At 37.6% G+C, this 18,670-nt stretch overlaps 2 protein-coding genes across 2 annotated transcripts in view; both read left to right on the plus strand.

Moving 5' to 3' along the window:
- The window catches only part of cyp11c1 (cytochrome P450, family 11, subfamily C, polypeptide 1), a 13,640-nt gene extending 1,660 nt beyond the window's left edge, over positions 1–11,980 (plus strand). Inside the window, exons 3-9 of the mRNA XM_014004718.1 lie at positions 3,781–3,995; positions 6,959–7,162; positions 7,246–7,418; positions 7,501–7,667; positions 8,827–8,905; positions 9,010–9,204; positions 11,273–11,980. Of these exons, the coding sequence (XP_013860172.1) occupies positions 3,781–3,995; positions 6,959–7,162; positions 7,246–7,418; positions 7,501–7,667; positions 8,827–8,905; positions 9,010–9,204; positions 11,273–11,383 (1,144 nt within the window). The 3' untranslated portion in view covers positions 11,384–11,980. The remainder of the gene's footprint in view (positions 1–3,780; positions 3,996–6,958; positions 7,163–7,245; positions 7,419–7,500; positions 7,668–8,826; positions 8,906–9,009; positions 9,205–11,272) is intronic.
- Positions 11,981–13,304: 1,324 nt separating this feature from the next.
- Positions 13,305–18,670, plus strand: part of pklr (pyruvate kinase L/R) — a 22,261-nt gene continuing 16,895 nt past the window's right edge. The window contains exon 1 of the mRNA XM_014004717.1: positions 13,305–13,404. Within this exon, the coding sequence (XP_013860171.1) occupies positions 13,401–13,404 (4 nt within the window). The 5' untranslated portion in view covers positions 13,305–13,400. The remainder of the gene's footprint in view (positions 13,405–18,670) is intronic.

Consider the following 18,670-nt stretch of genomic DNA (forward strand, 5'->3'; position numbering starts at 1 on the left):
AAAGTGACCTATCCAATGCTTTACACTAAATATAGTAACATCATGTCACATGAATTCATACAGAAAAGTAAATGATGGAAATCAAAATTTCAATTTATTCCAACATATTTATCAGAAAACATGTAAAACAATAATACTGAATCAATGTTTAATTGTCATGACACAGTAATATAACCAGACATATTCTGTGCCCGTACACTGAAGGTACCATTTAAAACAAGTTTCCAAAGAAATAAACACTAAGATTACAGTTTAAATTTTCAACAAAATATTCACACTATTGTGTGAAAAACTTTGACATCTGTAATTTCCCCTCTCCTGAAATAGTGAAGTGATACAAAAAAAGTCCTGCATCTGGATCGTGACCCGGATCACCACCAAAATTTAATGGTGTGTTCCTTTGGTCAATACTGTGGTAAACATTTCATGAAAATCCGTGCATAAGTTGTTGAGTAATTTTGTCTACAGACAATCAGACATACGTGACCGAAAACATAACCTCATGATGGAGGTAAAAACGTTAAACTGTTGGTTCAAGCCTAACAATCTTATAGTGTTAGAAACTGGTTTATTGTTCAGTTTTCAGATAAATCATCATGTTGGAAACATTTAAGATGCCAAAGTTAGGAGAAATATCGTCTCTTTTTTCCTCCAAATGTGGTTTAATTTAGTTGCTGTATTAACAGAGTTGTAAAGTGACTAAGTACAAATACTTTGTTACTGTACTTAAGTAGAATTTTTGATTATCTGTACTTTACTTGAGTAATCATTTTTCAGTGTACTTTTTACTTTTACTCATTACATTTTTACACAATTATCTGTACTTTCTACTAACTACATTTTTTAAAAAGGTAAGAAGTAGAAAGTCGTTACTCCTATTTTATTCTGAGTTATTACTTAAAAAATCCTCTCCTGATAAACTGTGTCTCCTATAGAGTGAATTTAATTGTGTTTGGATGAGAAGTATAAATATATACCATTCTGACACACTATTAGCTTGTACACAACCCATCACAGCTGCACGCTGTTAGAAAATATAGTTTTTGGAGAAGTCACCTCCCAATAAATGTTAGAAAATCTAACTGCTCACTTTTACTCAGTACTTTTACTTTTAATACTTAAGTAGATTTTGTGTCAGAAATTTACTTTTGATACTTAAGTTCAAAAAATATCAGATACTTTAAGACTTTTACTCAAGTAACGTTTTTAGAGAAGACTTTAACTTTTACCAAAGTATTTTTATAAGATACGTGTACTTTTACTCAAGTATCACTTTGAGGTACTTTATACAACACTGAGTATTTAGAGACTTGTGTGAAGATGTTCAGATTAGCGTTAGTGTTAGGATCTGAGTAGCATTAACACTGTTAAAATGCTTTTGAAATGGAGCCACATTTGTAAGGAACATGCATCTGTGCGATGAGCAGTAGAGCTGAGTACGTGGGTTGCCAAACAGCTTATTCTGCCATTGATTTGTTTGGTGGACTGGATGATTGAGGTTTGAAGAAACAAGACTTATTGGCAATTCAACAACTTATTCATTTAACAAAGGAGCCTCAGTGGCACGTGGAAGAACCATACACAGCCACAACAGCCTGGCTCCTCCTCCTCATCATTATGCTGATCACCAGGCTGCTGTGGGATGGTACCCAAGTTGATCCAAGAAGTGTTTGATGAGGTTGAGGTCAGGACATCTGGCCATTCCATCCTCTCCACTTCCAAACTCTGGAAGTGGTCTCTGATAAACCGCGCTCTGTGGGGGTGAGTGTTGTTCAGTCCCATGTGGAGATATGGGACTGACAATCAGAAGCCTGATTGGCAGCACATGGGGGGACCAGAAGCTCAAAACAAGTGTTAAAATCAACAGCAAAAAAGCTGTTTGACAATGAGAGAGAGAAGATTTGGCAAATTTGTCAGGTACATAGCTCAGCTCTTCTACTCATTCCTCAAATGCATGTTCCTTACAAATGTGGCACCATTTCAAAGGGAAATAAACAGGATTTCCAACAATATAAGACATGGACAAATTGCCACAGTTAATGCAGACCAGGGGCCAAACATCCAGCAATTAAAAAATAAACCAAGTATTACAAATATCTGTTACCTTTGAAATAGTTTATTTTGCTGCATTTAATCATGAATACAACATATAAAACCCTACAAAAGTAGTGATAATAAAACCTTATCAAAAACAAAAACAACACATTATGTCTCATAATGTGTTATGCCTCATAACACAAATAATATTTTAACATCTCTGACTTAACAAATTTTTAAACCAATTTTATTTTCACTTTCATAGTTTTATCTTCAACTGCTTATAGTTTTAACTGTCTTAGATATTCAAAGAAATGTTTTGACCAGCTTCTGACCAAGATTATGACATTTCCATAGATACCAAACACGTGTATGTTTAACTAAAAGAACTCAGTAATTAAAGTAGGGTTTAAATTTAAGAGATGAATGAACCAATTGGTGGGCAACATTTTGGTCTAGTCAAAGAATTTCATGACAGGTTGCCAGTTGAATAGCCCTGGTATAAGATTTATTGCCAAGACGTATTGTTACAACAAATAAATCATCTACCAAACACAAATTTCCTTACTTTTTATGCTAAGTTTAAATACTTTTCTAACAGCCTAATGGTTTGGACGATCGGTCACACCTGCACCAGTGTAGCCTCATATGAAGATGGCCTTGGCAGACACATCTGCAGCTGAAACAAGAAGACTAGTGCATCCCAAATTTTTCAACACTAACATTTGTATTTTTGGAGGGGACATAACCGCTCTCTTTTATGCAATGCTTTCACTTTTAATGCTTAAATACTAGGGCTGCAACGATACAGAAAATTCACGATTCGGTTCAGTTCGATACTTTAGTCTCATGGTTCGATATTTTTTGATACAAAAAAGAGAAATGTCCATGCCCCTTTTAACTTGAAATTTATTTAAATTAATTATGAACATTTGTTTAACCTCAAAAGTTCAGTTTTTAAATTAAATGTTGCTGAAACAGCAAGTTTCTCAGTGGATCTGTGCTCAAAAATGCAGCCTAGGTGGAGTAGTCGAACACAGATCCACTGATCCTTCAACACTGAGCATCTTCAGAAGACAAGCTGATAAAATAAATTTTAAAATCTGTATTGTTCCATACAAGTGTGTGTTGAACCTAAAGCACAGTTCGATACGAGTACATGTATTGTTGTACCCCTAGATTTTACCCATTTTGTCCCATAAATGGCATATTTTATTTTGAACTTGGCTCAGCCAAAGTGCAACAGGAAGTGACATAAAAGGGGAACTCTTAAAGAAAGAGAACTGTAATCTTTGTTTATTGAAACAATATTAATTGAACTCTGACTCATCTTCTCTTTGATACTCAAAATAATCTAAAGAAACATCAGATTCTTCTCTACAGTCTGTGTCGTTAACTAATTTATCAATGCTTTGTTCCATGCAGGCATTCCCCTTTGACATCACTTCCTGTTCCTTCACATGCTAATATATCAACAACTGTTCATTTCAGCAGCGGGAAATTATTTTTGCAATATGCTAATAATGTTACCTTTCCAATAATGCCTTTACATTTATTTAAAAAATATCATGTCACAGGCATTTTAAAGCTTTCACTCAATTAATATTCTTAAAGGAGACTAACTTTTACCAAGTAATTTTATGGTAAAGCACATGTCCTTACCCTACAAGACTGGATTTTCACACTGAAGCAAAAGTCAGGTCAGTTGATTTGAGGGCCCCGCTGTGACCTGCCTTTCCACAGGAATGGCGAGGAGTGGAGATCTGACCGCCTGCAGCTCAACAAGGAGGTGATGCTGAGCGCCGCTGTGAAGCGTTTCCTCCCCCTCCTCGACGAGGTGGCGAAGGACTTCTGTCGGATGCTGCAGAGGAGAGTGGAGCGGGAAGGAAGGGGGGAGGAGGGCAAGCGAAGCCTCACCGTCGATCCCAGTCCTGACCTTTTCCGCTTCGCCCTCGAAGGTTGGGGGAGCCTCTTCATCACCCTGTCTTACATGTTTTGTTTTTTTATTAGCTGAAGTATGCATGCTTTTATTTACACTAGAAGTTTGGAAAGAGAGGAAGGGATTTATTACTGCTGCTTACATGAGGCTCTTATTGGGTGCTGTTTGTAAAGTTACACAGTCAAAGATTACCACCAATATTTTTGTTTTATTTAGTCTTTTAGAAGAAAAAAAGAACAGATTTATTTTTCAGTCAGTTTTTCACCATATGATTCATACATTTATATAAGTCAGTTTATAAACTAAATATTTAACTTGTGACTTAAATAATTAGTTTTGAGCTAAATATTTAGGTTGCAACTTAAATATTTAGCTAGCTACCTAAATATTTAAGTTGCAACCTAAATATTTAGGTAGCCAGCTAAATATTTAAATATTTAGGTGACTAGCTAAATATTTAACTTGCTAGCTAAATATTTAAGTTGCAACCTAAATATTTAGGTAGCCAGCTAAATATTTAAATATTTAGGTGACTAGCTAAATATTTAACTTGCTAGCTAAATATTTAAGTTGCAACCTAAATATTTAGGTAGCCAGCTAAATATTTAAATTAAATATTTAGGTGACTAGCTAAATATTTAACTTGCTAGCTAAATATTTAAGTTGCAACCTAAATATTTAGGTAGCCAGCTAAATATTTAAATATTTAGGTGACTAGCTAAATATTTAACTTGCTAGCTAAATATTTAAGTTGCAACCTAAATATTTAGGTAGCTAGCTAAATATTTAAGTTTCAAGCTAAATATTTAGCTCAAAACTAAATATTGAAGTCACGTTAAATATTTAGCTTGTTAACTAAATATTTAATTTTTAAGTTAAATATTTAGTTAATAAACTATTACATTTATAAATGTATGAATTATATGGTGATAAACTGACCAAAAATATAGGTGGTAATTTTTCACTGCGTAACTTTACAAACAGCACCCCATAGGCTCTTACTCAGCCCAGCAATCAGGCATTCAAGTCACAAACCGAGTATTCTGACGTCAAAGGACTGATTCACTTTACAAGAAGATCATTTTTTAAGATCTTATTTCCATGAAATTATTCGAAAGTATTTGCAGCCAGACTCCCTTCTAACCGGAGGCGGTTCTATCAACATATTCATGGTGTGTAAGCAAAAAGGATCAAAGCTGCAGCTTTCCTTCTGCAGGCTCAGTTTTTGTGTGTATGTCTGTATGATGCCATGTTCAGAAGTGTGAATCCTTGTATGACTCAGTGCAGCACACACAGACTCACACACTCTTCTGTGTGAACGTGAGCGTGGAGCTGATGACTCTGAGTCATGTTGCTCTGATCCAAAATGACCCCGGCTCAGAAATGAGACGAGAGAAGGGGAAGCTCAATTCCAGAGGTTTATGTGAAGATAATTTAACACCAGCGTGTCCGATAGTAGATATATGTGGTTTGTGTAGTGCTTTTAAAAGATTATATCATGGCATCATGTCCGATACCACCATCCTGACTTGTGGTGTACCACAGGGCTCTGTTTTAAGACCCATTCTGTTTATTCTGTATATTCTCCCCCTTGGGCAGGTAATCTAGCAAATCAGAAATGTGCAATTTCAGCTCTACGCTGATGATATCCAGCTCTATTGTTCATTTAAAGGAAGTGAGTTTCATAAATTAGAGTTCCTAACAAATTGTTTAGCTAGCATCAAACAGTGGTTGAGCAACAATTATCTGCAACTGAACTTCGATAAAATGGAAACGGATTGTTGCAATGGAAAATAAGATTGCTCAGATTGAAGAGTTTATTGGTGTCTTAGGTCCATCTGTTCAGTCCAGCCTCAGAAACTTGGGTGCCATTTTTGATTCTGCAATGCCTCTGAAACAACACGCAAAACATCTGTTACTTTCACCGTATGAACATCTCAAAATTGAAACAGTTGTCAAAAGCTGAACTTGAAATGGTCATTCATGCATTTATTTCTTTTGGTTCGGACGATTGTGGTGCTATATAAATAAACTTTACTTACCATATTTATTCAAGTATAATATGTAAAATTAAATCCATAAAATCATCCATAAATTTGGGGGGTAGTACTATACTGGGATAAATATTTTTACTTATGTATTTTAACTGAAATATTGGCTTCATGAGTCCGGAAATGAGACGGCGTCATAAAAAGCAGTTAAAGTGAGCTTACCTCTGACACACCTCCGTGCTTCAGAGCGAGATAATAACAGATCCAAGCAGGCGACATGATGTGAAAAAAGGGGGGAGGAAGTATTCCTGCACCTTAGTAATGATAACGAACTAATGACATTAGTGTGTGACCGAGCCGCTCCTTGAACAACAACAAACACATGTTCGTCTGTAATGGCTGCCGTCTACCGGTGTTCTGAAAGAGTTTGAATCCCTGAAAAAAGTTTCCCCACCAGAGGGGGCACTCGCGAGTAGGAAATAATCTGCTTTTCCCCCAGAAGATGGCCCAAATCTCATGTGAAGTCTCTGACGTTTGTGTTGGCGCCTCCTGGTGGACTATGTGTAAAATGCCAGAATTCATATGATGCTGCTACAGCTGATATATGTTTGTTGTCAAAATACCTTTTAGTACATATGTTGTTAAAATAAAATGAACAGTCCAATGATCATTTTACTGATGTGTACAAAGACTGCAAAGGCTGAAAAATCTTGGTCTGTATGAAATTGGAGGTAGTTTGAGGATAAAATTGTTTATGCTTTTTAAGCTCAAAAAGGGGGGTTGTATTATACATGAGATCGTATTATACATGATTAAATACGGTATATGAACCCAGAAAACTTCAAAATGTTGAGATAAACTTGAGTCAGGAGGTCTTTCCATCAACTCAAACTCCAGTTTATCATTCCCCGAAGTGTTTGCTGTGGTTTTGTTTGCCCACCTTGAAAAGCTCCAGCCCCAGCAGATAAACGTCCTCTGCTCGGCCCTGCAGCCAGCTGCCACGTGATTTATGGGGAGCGTATCGGCCTCTTCTCCTCGTCTCCCTCCCTGGCGTCTCAGAAGTTCATCTGGGCAGTGGAGCGGATGCTGACCACCACCCCTCCCCTCCTCTACCTGCCCCCTCGCCTGCTGCTCCGAATCGGTGCCCCTCTGTGGACCCAGCACGCCACAGCGTGGGACCACATCTTCAGCCACGGTGGGAGGCATGACAGGCACCTGTCATTGAGTCTTTAGCTCAGCTTATTTCTTTTTGTCCTCTGGTTTGTTTGCTGCTTCCAGCCGAGGCGAGGATCCAGAGGGCCTACCAGCGCCTGACGTCCTCCAAGGGCCGAGGGTCCGCCACTGAGGGTCAATACACCGGAGTTCTGGGGCAACTCATGGAGAAAGGGCAGCTTTCTTTAGACCTGATCAAAGCCAACATCACCGAGCTGATGGCTGGAGGGGTTGACACGGTTTGTGTGTGTGTGTGTGTTAACACGTGTGTGTTGGTCTTTGTGCGTGCACCTGCCACTTCTGATCCCCTCTGCTCTGCAGACAGCCGTCCCTCTGCAGTTTGCTCTGTTTGAGCTGGGACGCAACCCCGAGGTGCAGGAAATGGTTCGGCAGCAGGTGAGGACATCGTGGGCGCAGGCAGGCGGGGATGCTCAGAAATCCCTGCAGGGGGCGCCGCTGCTGAAAGCCACGGTTAAAGAGGTTCTCAGGTACAAAAATTAGTGATGTTCGATACTGCCAATTTTCTTTCCGATACTGATACTGAGTAAAATTTGCCTGGTATCGGCGATACTGATCCGATACTGATACTTTGTGATAAATGTGACGTTGGGCATGTCAAGGAGGCACGAAATGTAACGCGTGTATCGCGACGCGCTATACATCTGATCTATAAAGCTGCATTAAGGGAAAAAACTAAAATTGAGGAAATAACAGATTTTTTAAAAACATACACATACTGTATATATTAGGGGTGCAACAATACAGAAAATTCATGATTCAGTTCGATACTTTAGTCTCACGGTTCAATATTATTTCGATGCAAAAAAAGAAATATCCATGCCCCCTTTAACTTGTAATTTATTTAAATTAATTATGAACATTTGTTTAACCTTAAAAGTACAGTTTTTAAATTAAATGTTGCTGAAACAGCAAGTTTCTCAGTGGATCTGCACTCAACAATGCAGCCTAGGTGGAGTAGTCGAACACAGATCCACTGATCCTTCAACACAGAGCATCATCAGAAGACAAGTTGATAAAGTAAATTTTAAAAATATGTATTGTTCCATACAGCACTGTTCGATATGGGTACATGTATTGTTGCACCCCCATATACAGTATATATACAGTATATACAGTATACAGTATATATATATATATATATATATATATATATATATATATATATATACTGTATATAATGTGTGTGTGTTTGTTAGCAGTTGCACATACATCTCAGTTATACTTAAAGGGCAAAAAACAAACAAAGAAAAGAAATAAAGCTGTCCCGCATCAACGCTTTTTTTAAAATATTGTTTGTTGTCTGATAAAGCAGATTCTTCTACAATCAACAACCTGATCTCCAAACTTATGCCTGTTTATGGATTTTATTTGAAGCAGCAACTTTCAGTGACTTTTATTTAACCTGAAGAAAAAAAAAGCATCTGTGAGTTGAAAGCAGTAAATATCCTGGAGTGATGGAGAAATAAATGACTTGTTTGTTTTAGATCAGTGAAGCAGGAAAAACCAATCAATGCCCTGAGATTGGGAACAGTTGTCTAAGATACATTCAGGATTATGAGCTTTATTGTCTGTTAGAAATGTTGAAAATTAACAAGCAAGTCTTAAACAAATGTTTGTGTGTTTCAGGTTGTACCCAGTGGGAATCACGGTGCAGAGGTATCCTGTCAAAGACATCATTCTGCAGAATTACCACATCCCTGCAGGGGTGAGAGAGCACACTGCTGCTCATTCTCATTCTTTTTCCATCTCTCACCTGCTGCTCGCAGTCTGCTTCATCAAAGCTCACAGGTGTGTTGACCCTCTCCACAGACCATGGTCCAGGCCTGTCTCTACCCGATGGGGAGGAGCAGCCTGGTGTTCGAGGAGCCGCTGCGCTTCAATCCCAGCCGCTGGAGCGGCAGCAGGGAGGGGGCAGCGTTTCGCTCGCTGGCCTTTGGCTTTGGGGCGAGGCAGTGTGTCGGGAGGAGGATCGCTGAGAACGAGATGCAGCTGCTGCTCATGAATGTGAGTTAGAGCAGAGGAGGAACGAGCATGAAGCAAGGGTGGGAGGAGGGATTAGTGTTCAGGATGGAAGGAGAGCCTGATCATCCCCAAACCCTCCTGCTGCCCTTTAACTGAGGCCTGGTTGGTCATTTTGACTCAAGGGCAGCAGGATGATTAAATAGTGCCAGAGCTTCTTAAAGGGGCTATATGATGTAAAATCAACTTTTATATCAGGTTATAATGTTATCCTCTCATCAAAAGCATGCTCAGAGTCTTGCTTTGACTCATGCATGTTTGAGAAACCCTGTAGTCCTGAGGCAGCAGGCAGGGGAGCAAAAACCACCGGTTGGGACTAGAACCACCTTTTGAGATCAACTCCTCCTCTGGGCTGTAGCTGCGTTTTCATTACAAATGTGTGCAAAACTTCGTCGCAATTCTGTTAAAACACAGTTTCACAACTGCGGTGTTTCCATTAAGTAAGAAATGTTATTAAAGTCACGCGTGAATATGTTTGTTCTCATGATAAATCATTACAAACATGGCGGCGATGGATGTAAACACATAGCATGTTGCTACCACGACACTAGCGCTCATCATCAGAGGAGACGTCGGCGTCTTTTATCGAGGCTTTCCAGAGACAAGTCCCTACTTGGGAGCGGCTACGTATGCTGTGTTTTTGGGAAATTGTAGTCGCTGAGTTTACTATTTTATACTACTTCTGTGATATTACTACTACTTCTACTTCCTGTTATCTTCTTCTTCGTCGTCTTTTTCGCCAGCAGAAACAGCCGGTTGTTGATCACGTGACTCCTGTGATGTGAAAAAAGTTTTTCCATTGCAGTTTTGCGAAAAACACCAATTTTGATACGGCCAAAAAACCACCTCATCCTAGCGCAAAAACATTTTGTCGAAAAAAAAATTTTTTTTTTCGAAATTGACGTGTTTCCATTGAGCAAATTTATTTTCCAAATCCCAATTTGCACATTTTCTTGGTCAATGGAAACGCAGCTTGTGCCTCCAAGCTGAGCTTCCTCATCACAGAACACACACCCACCTGGTCCTGTGCTGAAATGGGCGGGACAGAAGCAGAAGGAGTTTCTTAAAGAGACAGAGGCCAATTTCAAGTTGTTTAAAAACATGATGAGAAGTCAAGTTTATTTTCTATTTAATCATAAAACAAACATTTTAAAAACAACTGAAGGTGACATAGATACTTTATTATGGTATAGAATTTAAATATATGCCTGAGAAACACATAATATTGCCACTTTAACTAAAACTGAAAAAATAAATATAATATATGAGCAAAAATCCTAAATTCATGGTCTAATTACTGCAATTAGTCCAACTTGGGCCCACAACAGGTGAAACAACAGGTGTCTGAGGAAGGCTTTGTAGTCACTAAGTGGGAGGTTCTTCGTGTGGGGGCGGAGTTTGGGGTGTTTGAGGACCAGATTAAATTGCAACAAGGACCGTATTTGGCCAGCGGACCTTAAGTTTGTCTCTTTTTATGTCTGTTAGATTTATGTTTAAGGTCTTATAATGATTTATTTAATTATCCAGCGTGTTTCTTTATGTGACAGTGAGGTTGTTTATATCTCTGTTGTCCCCTTTTTATGTCTTTTTGTAATTTTAGCGTCTCTTTGTGTTTTTTTATAGATATTATCCTTTTTTTTTAAATTTCACATGCCTTTATGAGGCTTTTCTGCATATTTCTGTTGGTTTTGCCTGTTTTTAACAGTCATTTTTGACCCTTTTTCCATTTTGGTCACACACGTTTGTCTTAAATACATTTCTGTCATAAAACTGTTAAAAGGAAGTTTAAAACAAGAGTTAATAAAGACAAAGCAAAGTTTAATTTTCTTTTACCTAGAGTTTAATTTAGTTGAGATTTTCTCCTTCATTTGATGTGAAATAACTGGCATCTTAAAGCTGTCAGCTGGAAACATTTATCCTTTGAGCTGCAGGCGTGTTAAAGTCTAAAAGCAGCACAAAACAGAAAAGCTGAAGCGTGACGTTTATCTCTCTAAAGTCTGCACTGCTTCTCCTCTTCCTATTTTTTAAACTCTCGTTGTGTCCTCCTGCTTAGATCCTGCTGAACTTCCATGTCAGCGTGCCGTCCTCAGAGGACCTGAAGACCACCCTCACCCTCATCCTGCAGCCCGAGACGCCACCAAAGATCACCTTCAGCAAGCTCTGACGCACAAATGTTTCTTTATACACTTTAAAGATGATATTTAAAATCCACCCTCATGCTTTACATTTAATTTAGTCATAAAAAAGCATCATATCTACCTTCTGACTGCACTCACTGCGGCGCTGTTAGCTTTACTGTCCATCAGGTGGCGCTAAAACTCACTAAACACACCTGTACAACATTTAATGAGCTCCTCCTTTTTCACCTGTCAGTTTGCTTCTTGCTGCTCAACAGGTTGGTCGTGTTTCCTTTCCTAAAACTAAACTTTGCTCCATTTATATTGTTGTGTCGATCAGTTTGATTACACTTTAAAGCATTAATGATTATTTAGCAGCAGGTTGTTTGTTCCTCTATAGATCTGTCTGCTGCTTTGGTTGAAAGTTTAAAGAATTTTCCACTCAAAATGGGGAAAAAAAAGTTAAATTTTATAATTATTTAGTGTTTTTTCTAGACATTCCACACTTGCACATTTAAATTGGTCATCACAATGTTGCATTTTGTTTTTTCTGTGTGAAAAGTGACGTTTGCAGCTGGAAACAGTCTGCTGCGTGGTTGATTCATGTAAGGCGTGTGCCTCAGAGCAGAGCTGCAGCTTCAGGAGCAAAGGTTTGTTTGTCGTTGAGCTAAAGATTTACACGTCTTGTCAGCGTGGAGCTTTTTTTTTCTGCAGAGTAAACTGTGTCAGTGAGCGGAGGTGGAATTACCTCAGTGTGTCGCCTCATTTGTCTCACATTTAAACAACAAAAAGCTCCCAGGTTTCAAACTCAACAGGTGTTTTAGTTGAAACAGCTGCGATTAATCACAAAACCTGCACTAACTTATCTAACACAACTAAAATATGGGCTTTACATGCTGAAAACATCTGTGCTTCAAAATAAACATACCTTTTAAGGAACAAAGGAGGAAAATGTCTGGATTTATTGTTTGTTTTCTGGATGTCACTGTTTCAGATTTTAATAAACGGTGTTAAAGTTCTTCTCTTTGGGAAAATTTAGTCACCAGTTTTCAAAGTTAGTGAAAAAGCTAATTTGCAAAACAAAATAATTTGTTCCGTATAGCAGAACCATGCTCACCACTGCAATTCCTTTAAAAATGTAATAATAATGAAAAAAATATATGCATGTTAAAGTGCCTGTGACATCAATTTTTTATAATAAATATGAATGTATTTTTGGAAAGATGACATTGATAACATATTGTAAAAAAGATTTCATGCCACTGAGATGAACAGTTGTTGAGATATTTGCATGTGAAGAAACAGGAAGTGATGCCAGAGGGGAATGTCTGAATGTAAACTGAGCGTTGCTAAAATGGCTAACAACACAGACTGTAGAGAAGAATCTGCTTTTTTAGATTATTTTAATCACTATCATAGAAAGATGAGTCATTGTTCAAAAATTATTGTTTCAATAAACGAAGACCAGAGTTTTCTTTCTCAAAGAGTTCCCCTTTAATGTCACTTCCTGTTTCACTTTAGCTGAGCAAAACTCAAAAGAAAATATGCCAATTATGTGACATAATGAGTAAAATCATGTGTATTATGCCCAGTGCTGTATAAAGTACCTCAAAGTGATACTTGAGTAAAAGTTCAAGTATCTTGTCATAAAAATACTTTGGTAAAAGTTAAGGACTTCTCTAAACATATTACTTGAGTAAAAGTCTTAAAGTATCTGGTATTTTTTGTACTTAAGTATCAAAAGTAAATGTCTGACACAAAATCCACTTAAGTGTTAAAAGTAAAAGTACTGAGTAAAAGTGAGCAGTTAGATTTTCTAAAATAATGTTTATTGGGAGGTGACTTCTCCAAAAAATATATTTTCTAACGGCGTGCAGCTGTGATGGGTTGTGTACAAGATAATGGTCTGAGTGGGAGGAGAACAGGAGGGGGGGCAGCAGAGGGGTCAGAGGGTAAAACTGAATCGAAGAGGCTTGTTCAGGTGACTGCAGAGGTAGTGACAGACGAGTGCACAGCACAGACAGTAAAAACAGAAGAAATACCAGATTTCTGAGTGAACAGGACATGGGTAAGTGGTTTAAATTATTGTTTTCCAGTTAATACAACTTAATTATGATTTAACTGACATTTGTGGCAGAACTTTGTGTAGCTGCAGGACTATTGTTTGAACTGAGAGAACTACAAGATCATTTACTGCAAAAAGTGTAACATGAAGTTATATTATGCTGAACATCACTTGGACAAAAATAATGGGGTGCTGTTTGTAAAGTTACACAGTCAAAAATTACCACCAATATTTTTGTTTTATTTAGCCTTTTATAAGAAAAAAAGAACAGATTTATTTTTCTAAGTCAGTTTTTMACCATATGATTCATACATTTATAAATGTCATAGTTTATAAACTAAACATTTAACTTACAAATTAAATAGTTAACAAGCTAAATACAGGTGCTGGTCATAAAATTAGAATATCTTGAAAAAGTAGATTTATTTCAGTAATTCCATTTAAAAAGTGAAACTTGTATATTATATTCATACATTACATACAAACTCATATATTTCAAATGTTTATTTCGTTTRATTTTGATGATTACAAATGACAACAAATGAAAATCTCAAATTCAGCATATCAGAAAATTAGAATCTTGTGAAAAGCTTCAAAATGGATGGCACCTGGTACCACACTCTAATCAGCTAATTAACTCAAACCACCTGCAAAGGCCTTTAAATGGTCTTTCAGTCTAGTTCTATAGGCTACACAATCATGGGGAAGACTGCTGACTTGACAGTTGTCCAAAAGACGACCATCGACACCTTGCACAAGGAGGGCAAGACACAAAAGGTCATCGCTAAAGAGGCTGGCTGTTCACAGAGCTCTGTGTCCAAGCACATTAATAGAGAGGCGAAGGGAAGGAAAAGATGTGGTCGAAAAAAATGTACAAGCAAGAGAGATAACCGCACCCTGGAGAGGATTGTGAAACAAAACCCATTCAAAAATGTGGGGGAGATTCACAAAGAGTGGACTGCAGCTGGAGTGAGTGCTTCAAGAACCACCACACACAGACGTATGAAAGACATGGGTTTCTGCTGTCGCATTCCTTGTGTCAAGCCACTCTTGAACCACAGACAGCGTCAGAAGCGTCTAGCCTGGGCTACAGAGAAACAGGACTGGACTGCTGGTGAGTGGTCCAAAGTCATGTTCTCTGATGAAAGTAAATTTTGCATTTCCTTTGGAAATCAAGGTCCCAGAGTCTGGAGGAAAAGAAGAGAGGCACTTCATCCACGTTGCTTGAAGTCCAGTGTAAAGTTTCCACAGTCAGTGATGGTTTGGGGTGCCATGTCATCTGCTGGTGTTGGTCCATTGTGTTTTCTGAGGTCCAGGGTCAACGCAGCCACATACCAGGAAGTTTTAGAGCACTTCATGCTTCCTGCTGCTGACCAACTTTTTGGAGATGCAGATTTCATTTTCCAACAGGACTTGGCACCTGCACACAGTGCCAAAGCTACCAGTACCTGGTTGAAGGACCATGGTATCCCTGTTCTTAATTGGCCAGCAAACTCTCCTGACCTTAACCCCATAGAAAATCTATGGGGTGTTGTGAAGAAGAAGATGCAATACACCAGACCCAACAATTCAGAAGAGCTAAAAGCCACTATTAGAGCAACCTGGGCTATCATAACACCTGAGCAGTGCCACAGACTGATCGACTCCATGCCACGCCGCATTGCTGCAGTAATACAGGCCAAAGGAGCCCCAACTAAATACTGAGTGCTGTACATGCTCATACTTTTCATGTTCATACTTTTCAGTTGGCCAACATTTCTATAAATCCTTTGTTTTTATTGGTCTTCAGTAATATTCTAATTTTCTGATATGCTGAATTTGAGATTTTCATTTGTTGTCATTTGTAATCATCAAAATTAAACGAAATAAACATTTGAAATATATGAGTTTGTATGTAATGTATGAATATAATATACAAGTTTCACTTTTTAAATGGAATTACTGAAATAAATCTACTTTTTCATGATATTCTAATTTTATGACCAGCACCTGTATTTAGCTTGAAACTTATATATTTAAGTAGCTACATGAATATTTAGGTTGCAACTTGAATATTTAGGTTGCAACTTAAACATGTAGCTAGCCACCTAAATATTTAACTTGAATATTTAGTTAGCTACCTAAAAATTTATTTCGCAACTTAAATATTTAACTAGCAAGTTAAATATTTAACTTGCTGATTAAATATTTAAATTGCAACCTAAATATTTAGGCAGCTAGCTAAATATTTAAGTTTCAAGCTAAACATTTAGCTCAAAACTAAATATAAATATTTAGCTTGTAAACTAAACATTTCATTTGTAAGTTAAATATTTAGTTTAGAAACAGACTTTTATAAAGGTATGGATCATATGGTGAAAAACTGACTTAGAAAAATAAATCTGTTCTTTTTTTCTTATAAAAGGCTAAATAAAACAAAAATATAGGTAGTAATTTTTGACTGTGTAACTTTACAAACGGCACCCCATAAAAAATCGACTGTTTAAATTAAAATGTGCTTGTGCACAAACTGCAGGCAGAAATTTCCAGGTGTTCCAGCACCAACAGGTTTATCAGTCACGATGCCCCTGCCTGGACCAGTGTTTTGCAACTTCGGTGTCTTTGACCTGAAGTCTGTCTTTATTTATAGTCTGCCTTCAAAGAACAGGAATCGATGTGTTTCCGTGTGTACGGGCAGAGGGAAGTGTCAGAGGAGCATCTCAGTGGGACCCGTAATGATGTGTGCAGCAGAGCGGCAGAACTGGGTCACAGGGAGGTGCAGAGACGGAGAGGAAAATAAAAAAGACACAAAGTTGAAAAAAGGAGAACTGACAGATTCTGAATCTGCAGGGTGGAGGAGCAGCCAGTCTGAAAACCACAGTAGTCACTGCTCTTAGGGAGTTTTGTTAAACTTTGTTCTGTGTTAGCTAAAGCTGCTAATGCTGCTAACACTGCTAACACAGCTAATGCTGCTAACACTGCTAACACCACTAACCCTGCTAACACTGCTAACACCACTAAACCTGCTAACATTGTTAATGCTGCTAACACTGCTAACACTGCTAACCCTTCCCTACAAGACGTCCAACTCACAGGTGAAAATTAAGTAAAATGATTTTACAGTGAATTTTGCTTGTTGCTACTTTTGAACCATGAGTTCAACAGAACAGCTGAAGTGGGTTTAATATGTGATCATATGATCCACTGTAGACGCTACATCTCTAAACAGGACAGGCACGAGTTTGGATTTACCATTACTGCACACGTTGGCAACATAACAAAAAAAAAAAAAGACTGGTGTAGAAATCATAAAAACAATTAATAATAATGAAATTACTAATATTTTAGAGTATAAGCTATTAAACAGTTAAAGCTGTTTATAAGTCTTTGAGCCTCTCACAGGGCATTTTTGGCTCTTAAACCATGAGTTTAACACATGCTTTAAGTGTTTCTCATAGATTCAGCCTCTGAAAAATGTGTCATTTTAAACCTCTTCACAGATTAAAAAAAATCAGATCACAACAGTTTTGGTACCAGGTTATAAGAAATCCAGCCTTTCACCTCATCCCTGCTTCGTTTGACCCTCTTCATCCTCACCTCTTCAGTCACTCAAGCTCTGTTTCTGCTGACCTTGTCCATCCGGCTCCTTGCTCGTCCTCTCGCTCTTTATTCTTTCCTCCTCTAAAACCTGCAGGCTTGACCGACTGTGACATCCTTCAAAATGGATTTCATTGTTCAGGATCTGAGCTCTTGGTGGAGCTCTGCAACAATTTGCATGAAAGATGTGAGCTCGTCTTCCAGGTGGTGGTTAAGTCTCTGGGTTAGGATGTGGAAAACCAGCACTTATACTGGGACTAAATTAGAATTTTAGGTGATTTCTTTTGGAATTTGCTTGTTTTGGTGTTGGACCTTTAACTAATCTAAAATTGAGGTCACATTGGTTTGTAAGTTTTTGCAACAATTGACTGACTGTTGTGTGAAGACGAGCTCTTTCACTGAAGAAGCTCATTTTAAATTTTCAACCTATTTTTAATCAATTTTTAGTCCAATAACTTGAATGTTTTGATTAGTATTAAACTTAAATGTGTTTCCAGCAGCTAGTTCTTTGGAACCATTGTTAATTCATTAGACTGCCAGGTATGTCTCCAGTAAAAAGCCAATACAAAGCTTAATTATCTTCTTGTTATTCCTGAAATTGTTCCAAAGCTGTTTATTATTGTGATTTTCATCCTGCTTTCCTTTTGAATATTTGTGCTGTCATGTTTAGAGATGACCTGATGAGTACAGTAGAAATACAATCAATGGACTATTAGGACACATTAGCTCATCAATCTGGCCAAACTAAGGTTGATCAGAGTCACCTACAACAGGTGAACTAATAGAGGATATAGGATATAACTTTTTTTTGGAAACCGAAAGAAAAATGTTGGAACTAGAATTTAAACATTTTAAAACTGATTAAAAACACTTCAAAGCTAGTTTTGTCAAATAATTGAAATGTATGGCATGCTGTTGTATCATAATTAGTGAGGTATGGCAGACCACTGTGTCGTGTAACTTTAAGATGTGGCAGGTAGTTGCAATATATATTTAACAGGTTATGGCAGACCGTTTTATCATATAATTAAAGGGGTATGGTTGGCCACTGTCGTATCATTTTAAAATAGAGAGTCGTAATGTATAATTAACGAGGTAAGGCATGCCATGTTATAATTACAATATGGCAGGCCATTGTATCATATTATTATTATTATTATTATTTTAGCCACTTCAGTATAAAAAAGAACTGAAAGTTTCTTCATCATAAATAGCTGTGTTTCCATTGACCATGAAAATGTGCAAATTAGAATTTCGAAAATAAATTTGCTCAATGGAAACACGTCAATTTAGAAAAATATATACATTTTTCGACTAAATGTTTTTGCGCTAGGGTGAGGTGGTATTTCGGCCGTATCGAAATTGGTGTTTTTCACAAAACTGCAATGGAAACACTTTTTTCACATCACAGGAGTCACGTGATCAACAACCGGCTGTTTCTACTGGTGAAAAAGACGATGATGAAGAAGATAACAGGAAGTAGAAGTAGGGATGGGAAATCGTCCCTATTTTCAGATCATAAATCATGGTCACTGGCTATCGCCGATAGACGATTGAATCAAAAATCACGCCATCCCTAAGTAGAAGTAGTAGTAATATCACAGAAGTAGTATAAAATAGTAAACTCACCGGCCATCCCTAAGTAGAAGTAGTAGTAATATCACAGAAGTAGTATAAAATAGTAAACTCACCG

The sequence above is a fragment of the Austrofundulus limnaeus genome, unplaced genomic scaffold, assembly GCF_001266775.1.
Source record: "Austrofundulus limnaeus strain Quisiro unplaced genomic scaffold, Austrofundulus_limnaeus-1.0 Scaffold26, whole genome shotgun sequence".
Taxonomy (NCBI): domain Eukaryota; kingdom Metazoa; phylum Chordata; class Actinopteri; order Cyprinodontiformes; family Rivulidae; genus Austrofundulus; species Austrofundulus limnaeus.